The sequence below is a fragment of the Diaphorina citri genome, unplaced genomic scaffold, assembly GCF_000475195.1.
Source record: "Diaphorina citri unplaced genomic scaffold, Diaci psyllid genome assembly version 1.1 scaffold2775, whole genome shotgun sequence".
Lineage (NCBI taxonomy): Eukaryota > Metazoa > Arthropoda > Insecta > Hemiptera > Psyllidae > Diaphorina > Diaphorina citri.
This window is the reverse complement of record NW_007380192.1, coordinates 9,594-21,205: the sequence shown is the minus strand read 5'-3', so window position 1 is coordinate 21,205 and position 11,612 is coordinate 9,594. Positions and strand designations below refer to the sequence as shown.

Sequence of the window (11,612 nt, the reverse complement as noted above, 5' to 3'; positions counted from 1 at the left end):
AAAAACAAAGAACCAGGGTTAGCTTAACAAAGGCAAAAACAAAGAACCAGGGTTAGCTTAACAAAGGGAAAAACAAAGAACCAGGGTTAGCTTAACAAAGGAAAAAAAAGAACTTAATGTAAATGCAGTTTCTTTGTGTTATTATGTCACAACTTTGGTGCTCACTGCAGCATTGTAGGATTTTCCCAATACTCATTTTCCTCACGAGGCTGAGTGGGCCCCGCAATAGCCAGTCACGGAATCAATCATTTGCATGATACAAATTTCATGACCCCGCCGGGAATCGAACCCGGGCCTCCCGCGTGCAAGGCGAGCGCAGTGAGCACTACGCCATGGGAGCTAACTTTTTTTTTATCAAAGAGGTTTTCGTAGAGGGAACTTTAATTGCAAAGGTGTTATCGTTTTGAAATCAAATTTCATGACCCCGCCGGGAATCGAACCCGGGCCTCCCGCGTGCAAGGCGAGCGCAGTGACCACTACGCCATGGGAGCTGACTTTTTTTTTATCAAAGAGGTTTTCGTAGAGGGAACTGTAATTGCAAAGGTGTTATCGTTTCGAAATCGAAGAGAGAAGGAAGACAGGATATAAGAAAACCAGCCGTTCCGAGAACGAACATTACCCGCGCCCCGGACGGGAATCGAACTCGCGGCCTAGCGCTTACAAGGCAGACGCGCTACCAACCAAGCTACTAACTAGTCTGGCTACTTGGCTAGGCATGATCTTAAAAAAACATAAGAGAAATAGTTAAAAAAACAAATGAAAAAACACACACACACACACACACACACACACACACACACACACTATAAACGGGATTAACCCTGTTTGTTCCTGTTTCACTCGAAACCAGATTTTTGTCTTAGATGTAAAGTGACTTTTCGAAGTTTAATCCAGGTGGTTGAGAAGGATCTTGAACGCAGGCTAACTTACCCATGGCGATGGTTGATTTTCTTCAGTCTTATTTCGGAACAGTTGAGTTGTGCAAGGCCCATGAGTATACCTGCTAGAGGTCCGTGTGACATGTCTACATGCTTCCCCTGGTAGTCTAACCGAATGAGAACCTCGGGAGAAAACACAAAGCTCCTGCAATAAAATAGATTAGAGAGGAAGTAAGAATCGCTAGAGGTCCGTGTGACATGTCTACATGCTTCCCCTGGTAGTCTAACCGAATGAGAACCTCGGGAGAAAACACAAAGCTCCTGCAATACAATAGAATAGAGAGGAAATAAGAATCAAGAAATTGATTTAAAAAGGGAACAAATATAATAATAATAACAAAGTCTTAAAAAAAAAATTAAACAGGTCTTAATTATTGTTCCATAAAATGTAATGTCATTACCAATCAAATATATAAGACCTTGTTTAGACTGCGAGAGTAAAGGGACTTTTCAGTCCTATGCTGGTAGTATAAACAAGGTATATTCTATTCTATTCTAAAAAATGTAGCCACATATTTCTGGAGGCCAATCGTGACCCCAATTTCTGTAGAATTTTTCGTACATTTTACTTTTTCTCTAACTTTTCCAGATTTTGAGTTAAATCGATCGCAATTTTTTTAAGGTTTGTAAGTGACAAGGATTTAAAAATGTAAGATTTCTCTTTCTGTCTTTCAAAAGATTGGATTGAGTGGGTAAACTCTGTGGCTGAATGGTCGGGCTTTAAGTAAAGTCTAGGATGTTATGTATTGTTTTCTGATGAAAAGATCAGCAAAGGATGGTTTGTAAGACTGTAGATGGTTTGTAAGACTGTAGATGGTTTGTAAGACTGCATATGATTTGATAGGTGATTATTTTTTTTTTTTTTTTTTTTTTTTTTTTTTTTTTTTTTTTTGACAAATACTTTATTTTTACTTGAACATTCATACAAACGTACATACAAAATATTAATGTTTTAATAAAGTTATCCAGAACCAAGAAGCTATTGCTTGTGTTTGGTTATGGTTATGGCAAGCAGATTTGTAATTATTTATTGTAATTATTTTCTCAGTTGCCGTTTTCTTTTTATATAATAAATATATGTTTTATTGGTTAGGTAAACTCAAAAAAATCAATCAAATCAAACCATTGATTATTACTGCCTTCATCCGGGAATAGAAACACTTCTACCTGTTGCTATGATACTTACAATAAACCCAGAGCCAGCCTCATGTTCCAGGAAGCAAAACTCCTTGTCTAAATATTCATCATCTTCTACTGTGATATCCTCTTCATCCAACTCATTACCATTGCCTTCATCTAGACTGCGAGAGTAAAGGGACTTTTCAGTCCTATGCTGGTAGTATAAACAAGGTATATTCTATTCTATTCTATTCTATTCTAAAAAATGTAGCCACATATTTCTGTAGGCCAATCGTGACCCCAATTTCTGTAGAATTTTTCGTACATTTTACTTTTTCTCCAACTTTTTCAGATCGCCTTCATCTGGGAATAGAAACACTTCTACCTGTTGCTCCGAGCCACTGTTATCTGAGAAATCAAACAGATAATACATAATTTACTTTTATGCCCGATCTTAAACACAGAGTTTTCAGTTAATTCAGAGTTTAAGAAATACTGGCCTGTCTGTGTAAATCAAAATTGTGACATTAAAAAAAAAAAGTTGTCATTTTCTTTTTATATAATAAATATATGTTTTAATGGTTAGGTAAACTCAAAAAATCAATCAAATCAAACCATTGATTATTACTGCCTTCATCCGGGAATAGAAACACTTCTATCTGTTGCTCTGATACTTACAATAAACCCAGAGCCAGCCTCATGTTCCAGGAAGCAGAACTCCTTGTCTAAATATTCATCATCTTCTACTGTGATATCCTCTTCATCCAACTCATTACCATTGCCTTCATCTGGGAATAGAAACACTTCTACCTGTTGCTCCGAGCCACTGTTATCTGAGAAATCAAACAGATAATACATAATTTACTTTTATGCCCGATCTTAAACACAGAGTTTTCAGTTAATTCAGAGTTTAAGAAATACTGGCCTGTCTGTGTAAATCAAAATTGTGATATTAAAAAAAAACTTTATGCCCGATCTTAAACACAGAGTTTTCAGTTAATTCAGAGTTTAAGAAATACTGGCCTGTCTGTGTAAATCAAAATTGTGATATTTAAAAAAAAAAGTTGAAACTATATTAATTCTTAGAGGTAAGATAGGCCATTAATTTTTCAGTGTCTACGTCGTCTGTGAGAAAATGGTAATAGGTTGATAACTGATGACACCTTGACAAATGAGCGACTTAATTCTCATGCATCAGGAAAAAGTTATTTAATAATACAGGCATATTGGAAAAATAGTTCTGTCTCCAGTCTGACCCTTGTCCCTGTGTTGTATGGTTTCAAGTTCTGTATTGTAATAAAAAGTCGTGTAATGTTCACACCATCAGAATTTCATTTACTCACTCTTATGTCTGCCTCGAGCAGGCACGGTCTCGCTCATCGCTTCCTCCATGAGATCATTGATCCTCCCCTCCTCCCCCTCCCCTCCCATCCTCATCTCCACCTCCCCCTCTCCCTCCTCCTCTTCTTCCCCTCCCCTGGGTCGGTCTCGCTTCAGATCGCCATCCGAACCGAAGTAGGCCAGGAGTTGAAGTAGCGCCCGAGCAGAATCGGCACAGGTACGAATGTGTACCATGTTATTCCAAGCGCGGAGCTCTAGGTGTGGCGTGTTGGGGGCATCCGACACGCGAACTGAGAGCTCGAATAAACCTGAGGAACAAGAGAAAAATGGTCCATAAAATTTATCATAAAACAGTCCATAAAATTTATCATAAAACAGGCCATAAAATTTATCATAAAACAGGCCATAAAATTTATCATAAAACAGTCCATAAAATTTATCATAAAACAGTCCATAAAATTTATCATAAAACAGTCCATAAAATTTATCGTCGGATTGTCCAAAGTTTGGGTTGTCAAAATTACACAGAGTGACATTAAATAAAATTGAAACTGTTTTAAATATGTTTAATAGAATATTAACGTTACTGTTTAACTGCTAACAGAGTGACATTAAATAAAATTGAAACTGTTTTAAATATGTTTAATAGAATATTAACGTTACTGTTTAACTGCTAAGGTCTTTTTTTTTAAGAGGTTTGACAGAGGGAACTGTCACTGCTATGGTCTTATCGTCCCGAAATCGAAGAGAGAAGGAAGACAGGATAAGAGAATGCCAGCCGTTCCGAGAACGAACATTATCCCAATCGTCCCGAAATCGAAGAGAGAAGGAAGACAGGATAGGAGAAAGCCAGCCGTTCCGAGAACGAACATTATCCCATCAGGATAAAATCCGCCCCGGGCGGGAATCGAACCCGCGGCCTAGCGCTTACAAGGCAGACGCACTACCAACCAAGCTAACTAGGCTGGCGCTAAGGTCTTCAGTGATGGGGATTTTACCATCAATTTGGCGACAATCTCACCCCGCCTGAGTGGGAGCAGGAAAATCCAGCAGCATACAATCCCGATGATCACAGTCCATCCGGATATCAACCACGCGCAACGTTACTCAATTTCAGTGATCCCTTGGAAACTGGTACATTCAATATCCTATCTATTTACTTTTTGATACACAAATGAAAGCAGGGATGGATTGAAGAGAGCTAGAGCTTTGGTTCTTTGTATATTTTACCTTGTGTGCCTTTACACATAGAGAAGACATTGTTATAGTTGACATTGATGTTCTGGTAATTTTTGAATGTCAGGCCAGAGTTTGACATAACATTTTAGAAACTTTTTGAAATCAACCAATCACATTGCTTGATCTTGGAGTTAAACTTAAATTGAATTGTGGCCAGGCATGCAATTATCAGTTTCAATTTTTTGAATACCAAAGCTGTTTAGCTGTAAAACCGGGTTATAAAGCCCTGTGAAATAAAGAAAAAACCTATGACTCACCTATAGTCTAGGGCGCAGTCAAAGAAGTGCTGATGGTATTAAAACCGGGATAAAGCCCTGTGAAATAAAAAAAAAAACCTATGACTCACCTATAGTCTAGGGCGCAGTCAAAGAAGTGCTGATGGTACTCTACTACGATGGGCAAGGGTTCGTATCCCGTCACAGGATAATCTATCACATCGAAGAAGTCGATAAGCTGAGAGTAGACACTCTGGTAAGGTAATGACATACGATGTCGGAGTGTAGCACCGCGCAGACAGCAAGATACTCGGTTCATCTGAGATACAAAACAAGTGGTAAATCAGGGAACTGTAGACCTCACCTTATGGCCGGGGCCACAATGTTAGTTTAAACTCCGTTGAAGTTAAACTCTTCGATTAAGCAATCTGATTGAATACCTAATTTAAAAAAAAAACAGCCAATCAGATGGCTTAATTCAGAGCATAACTTAAACGGAGTTTAAACACTTCGTGGAACCGGCCATTAGAGAAGGCCACTATGAGGGGAGATATCATGAAAAGAGCCCTTGTACTCGAAATGACCTCACCTTATGGCCGGGGCCACAATGTTAGTTTAAACTCCGTTGAAGTTAAACTCTTGGATTAAGCAATCTGATTGAATACCTAATAATAAAAAAAAAGAAACAGCCAATCAGATGGCTTAATTCAGAGCTTAACTTAAACGGAGTTTAAACACTTCGTGGAACCGGCCATTAGAGAAGGCCGCTATGAGGGGAGATATCATGAAAAGAGCCCTTGTACTCGAAATCCCTTTACACGATTTTTCGTCCAACTCAATCAAAAATTGGACAAAAACCGTTCGAGAGTTATGGTCAAGCAGAAAACATACTAAAGGAAAAATCGTCGTATTAAAACATAGCTCAACTTACTTGATTTGTATAACTCGAAATGCCTTTACACGATTTTTCGTCCAACTCAATCAAAAATTGGACAAAAACCGTTCGAGAGTTATGCTCAAGCAGAAAACATACTAAAGGAAAAATCGTCGTATTAAAACATAGCTCAACTTACTTGATTTGTATTTAAAAAAAAGAAGAAAAAACATCCAGAGAAATTAATATTCCAAGCCGGGGATCGAACCCGAAATTAATTCACCATCTACTACTTACCTTGAGCTGTCTATCGTCCAGATACGTGTGTACAGCCACGGTTAACATATCACTAGTGTCCGCTCCACAACCCACGGGTTGGTAGTTCGATCCACTGCTGGTGGGTATACTGGTCTCGTCGGATTTATAGATGGTTTCTACAAGGTGATCACAGGTCGGGGGGAACTTACAGCTATCTGACGATAAACTCTGACGAGTATGTACTTTATCTGAAATAGAATAGAATATAGTAAAGTAGAATAGGTATAGAGGAACAGAAAAATAGAACAGAACAGAATAGAATAACAAATGGTGAGGTGTCTAAGAAAAAAAAAAAGGCATGGCCGTTCATGTCCCTCATCCATTTACTGGTCTCGCTCGGCGTATAGTTTAACAAAAACGAACCGGAAAATAGCCTATAACCTTCACGGGAGTGCAAGCAATAAGTTGACAAAGTTTCATAGCAATCGGATGAGCGGTTTGACCAGGCATAAAGTTCGAACACACAAACAAACAAATATTCATTTTTACATATTAGATTTGAGGGGGCGGAATGTGTATTAATATTTACAGAGAATTTTTGAAGTGTATTTAAAGTTTCATAGCAATCGGATGAGCGGTTTGACCAGGCATAAAGTTCGAACACACAAACAAACAAATATTCATTTTTATATATTAGATTTGAGGGGGCGGAATGTGTATTAATATTTACAGAGAATTTTTGAAGTGTATTTGAATTGAAAATTTTAATAAATTATTATTTCTTATTGAACTTACCACTATGATACAGGGCGGCATTGTTGACTTGAGCTATGACAAAACTGTTCCCAGTCTTCCCCTTGTATTTGGACACGGTGAACACTCGCACATCTTCACAACTGAGTAGCACCTGACCAAACGCACTTTCCTCCAACACGCCATTGTTATCCTGGATTATACACATTAATGAATAAAAAAAAATATATATTTCACAACTGAGTAGCACCTGACCAAACGCACTTTCCTCCAACACGCCATTGTTATCCTGGATTATACACATTAATGAATAAAAAAAATAAATGTCTTTCTTTGTGTTATTATTTCACAACTTTGGTGCTCACTGCAGCATTGTAGGATTTTTCGAAATACATATATCCCAATAATCCAGCTCCCGATTACCTACCATGCTGGCACCGATCGCTATGCGCATTTATATTACATAGCTACTCATTTTCCTCACAAGGCTGAGTGGGCCCCGTAACGGCCAGTCACGGAATCAATCATTTGCATGTCATGACACCATTACAACGTACACAAAATATACTCCTAAAAATCATTCTCAAAAAACACAGACTTTCCCATACAGATTCACTTTACTTTGCACTGAAGCAATCTACACACTGGACATTTATGACTAACATACAAAATCGAACCCGCGACCTAGCGCTTACAAGGCAGACGCGCTACCAACTAAGCTAACTAGGCTGACTATCTTTTCAACTTTACAAACAAAAAAAAGTAAACAAAGCAAGAAAAACATAGCTACTCATTTTCCTCACAAGGCTGAGTGGGCCCCGTAACGGCCAGTCACGGAATCAATCATTTGCATGTCATGACACCATTAAAACGTACACAAAATATATTCCTAAGAATCATTCTCAAAAGACACAGACTTTTCCATACAGATTCACTTTACTTTGCACTGAAGCAATCTACACACTGGACATTTATGACTAACATACACAATCGAACCCGCGACCTAACGCTTACAAGGCAGACGCGCTACCAACTAAGCTAACTAGGCTGACTATCTTTTCAACTTTACAAACAAAAAAAGTAAACAAAGCAAGAAAAAGTAAAAGTTGAAACCAGGGCGAAGTTAAAGTCTGGAAATGAAATGGTTCAGTGAATAGGGAATCTGGAAATGAAATGGTTCAGTGAATAGGGAATCTGGAAATGAAATGGTTCAGTGATTAGGGAACCTGGAAATGAAATGGTTCAGTGAATAGGGAATCTGGAAATGAAATGGTGGATTAGGGAACTGTAGCACTTACATAAAACTTCCGGACAAGACAACCTATATAACAAACATACAAAATATGTAAGTTCGTTCAGTTCCCGCCGGAGCGAGCCTTACCCTAAACAAGTAGGGTTCGTTCTTGAAACTGTTCGGAGCGGCTGGCTATTCTGTCCTCATTCTCTCTTCAATTCCGGGACGATAAGGCCTCCGTTGATGGAATTCTCTCTATCAAACTTCTTCAAAAAAGAAGAAAAAAAACTTAGAATTCTTAGATCAAGACAGTCTATCACAAGATACAAGATACCTAAATCTTACCTCAGTTTGATGACCACATAGGATGACGTCACTTTCCATTCTAGTTTACTATCACACTCAGAACAAGTTTCTATCGCTTGATCAAATGCTGATTGCTGTAACAAAACGGAATCAATTTTAAGGTTGAACCTAGTTTTAAGGTCGGTGAGGATGCGTTTTTTGAATTCTACGCATAAAAATACGTGGGTATAGATATATAACTCAAAATGTCAAATTTTGGACTTACTGCCCTCTTTTGAAGCAGGGCAGTGTAGCATTTACATAAAACTTCCGGACAAGACAACCTATATAACAAACATATGAAATATGTAAGTTCGTTCGGTTGCCGCCGGAGCGAGCCTTACCCTAAACAAGTAGGGTTCGTTCTTGGAACTGTTCGGAGCGGCTGGCTATTCTGTCCTCATTCTCTCTCCAATTCCGGGACCATAAGGCCTCCGTTGATGGAATTCTCTCTATCAAACTTCTTCAAAAAAGAAGAAAAAAAAAACTTAGAATTCTTAGATCAAGACAGTCTATCTCTATCACAAGATACAAGATACCTAAATCTTACCTCAGTTTGATGACCACATAGGATGACGTCACTTTCCATTCTAGTTTACTATCACACTCAGAGCAAGTTTCTATCGCTTGATCAAATGCTGATTGCTGTAACAAAACGGAATAACGGAATCAATTTTACCTAGTTTTAAGGTCGGTGAGATATTATGTCAGTAGAACTCATACATAAAAGAATCCTCATTAAGGTGTCCTCAAAGGCCGAATTTTGAACAAACCGTTCGAGAATGATGTTGTTAAAATAGACAAGCAGACTTAAATAGCCTTACGTATTTAAAATCTCTTTAAATTAAGATTCTCTGACTTGATAATGATATTTTTGTAGAACTCATACATAAAAGAATCCTCATTAAGGTGTCCTCAAAGGCCGAATTTTGAACAAACCGTTCGAGAATGATGTTGTTAAAATAAACAAGCAGACTTAAATAGCCTTACGTATTTAAAATCTCTTTAAATTAAGATTCTCTGACTTGATAATGATATTTTTTGCAAAAAAAAAAAAAAAAATACAAATACAAATTACAATTACATTCGTTCAATAATCATCTTACCATTGTATTGTCTGCTTTATATTGGGAAGATATACTGCACAAAGGTTTAGGATTCAGGAGAGCTGAAATTCTGTCCATGATGGAAATGTCTACTTCACTCCAGCATTGCTCAAGCTGAACTCTGTAATCATATAGGTCAACGGGAACATTGAAATTCACTTTTTTATGCTTCGCGGGCTACAATATGAATTTCAACTCGGTTTAGATTTAATTCTTGGATCGGATTAGATTTTTTTTTTTTTTACCGATCAGATTCTTTAATCCAAGAGTTAATTTTTAATTGCTCGAGCTGAACTCTGTAATCATATAGGTCAACGGGAACATTGAAATTCACTTTTTTATGCTTCGCGGGCTACAATATGAATTTGAACTCGGTTTAGATTTAATTCTTGGATCGGATTAGATTTTTTTTTTTACCGATCAGATTCTTTAATCCAAGAGTTAATTTTTAATTTTTTAATTTTATTTCAATATTCACGGGGGCTACCCATTAGTACAGCAAGTCCCTAACTTAAAACTACAGTAAAATTAAACAAATAAAAGAAAAAATAATAAAAACACCAAAAGGCTAACAAAAAAAAACTCAGATTATTGCCACGGCCATTTATGTCACAAGGCTGAGAGCTAACAGTATGTCACAAGGCTGAGAGCTAACAATTGCTCAAATTCGGTGATTAATCAGAAACTGATGAATGTGACATGCTTGGATTGACACTTTTTACTTGCCTTATCCTATAGGAAGGAAAGTAATGTAAGTAATCGGGTCAAATTTTCGATGGTCAGTTTTTAGTGCTTTTGGCTCACAAGGCTGAGTGGGCCCCGTAACGGCCAGTCACGGAATCAATCATTTGCATGTCATGACACCATTACAACGTACACAAAATATATTCCTAAGAATCATTCTCAAAAAAACACAGACTTTCCCCATACAGATTCACTTTACTTTGCACTGAAGCAATCTACACACTGGACATTTATGATTAACATACAAAATCGAACCCGCGACCTAGCGCTTACAAGGCAGACGCGCTACCAACTAAGCTAACTAGGCTGGCTATCTTTTCAACTTTACAAACAGGAAAAGTAACACAAAGCAAGAAAAAGTAAAAGTTGAAACCAGGGCGAAGTTAAAAGCCCGTGGCATTCTCTGCCACCCAACCTACCTTAGCATCCGGGTACATGTCCAACACACATTGAGATACAGACAGGGAGAGAGTGACCTTGCTTTGACCTAGGAGTTGATCTTGCGGTAGTAGTCGTGGATTTCTAGTCCGGTGTTCGTGGATCGAGTAGAATATTCCGCCCCCTCCTTCTTCCCCGTCCGAGTCTGGATCTGAATCAGAATCTGAAAACCATTTTGACATAAATTCATAGTGTTCTTTTTTTCAATAAAAAAGGAGACCCTACGGAAATTTCAAATAACAAATTTCGAAAGAAAAAAAAAAACTTTTTTCAAAGAGGGGGATCTTTTTCAAAAAAAAAAAACTAGCAGGGCCGACCCAGGGGTAGTCAACTTTGAAATCTTAAATGAGAAGACCGAATTTTTGACACTAAAGACCTTTAAGAATACAGTACAGGATTTTGGGATGAATAACTTAAAGATCAGTCGCATGAGCAGGGTTGAAATTATGGAGTATTACATGATTCATCTCGAAATTTAGACCCAATAATAATAGGTGAAAAAAATAGTAAAATTAATATTTAGAGCAGGGTTGAAATTATGGAGTATTACATGATTCATCTCGAAATTTAGACCCAATAATAATAGGTGAAAAAAATAGTAAAATTAATAAAAATGATGAATTCTCTAGAGTCTAGAGCTAGAGCTTTGGTTCTTTGTATATTTTACCTTGTGTGCCTTTACACATAGAGAAGACATTGTTATAGTTGACATTGATGTTCTGGGTCCATGTCTGACTGGAAGGAGCGGAGGGAGTCCATAGTAACAAGTCTGATGTGAACCTGCAAGTAGACAACATGTTTCCATACTTATCATGTTACTTACCTACATTCCGTGTCCGTAAAGTTTATGTTCATGTTTATCAACATAGAATTATTATCAAAGCAAAAACACACCTGCAAGTAGACAACATGTTTCCATACTTATCATGTTACTTACCTACATTCCGTGTCCGTAAAGTTTATGTTCATGTTTATCAACATGGAATTGCTATCAAAGCAAAAACACGT

General features: G+C 37.6%; 1 protein-coding gene across 1 annotated transcript in view; it reads right to left on the bottom strand.

Annotated features, from left to right (window-relative positions):
- Positions 1 to 11,401, bottom strand: part of LOC113465363 (autophagy-related protein 2 homolog A-like) — a 21,630-nt gene extending 10,229 nt beyond the window's left edge. The window contains exons 1-5 of the mRNA XM_026830995.1: positions 11,272 to 11,401; positions 10,586 to 10,767; positions 6,780 to 6,930; positions 6,024 to 6,232; positions 4,984 to 5,171 (exon numbers count right to left, since the gene is read on the bottom strand). Of these exons, the coding sequence (XP_026686796.1) occupies positions 4,984 to 5,171; positions 6,024 to 6,232; positions 6,780 to 6,930; positions 10,586 to 10,767; positions 11,272 to 11,401 (860 nt within the window). The remainder of the gene's footprint in view (positions 1 to 4,983; positions 5,172 to 6,023; positions 6,233 to 6,779; positions 6,931 to 10,585; positions 10,768 to 11,271) is intronic.
- Positions 11,402 to 11,612: the final 211 nt, after the last annotated feature.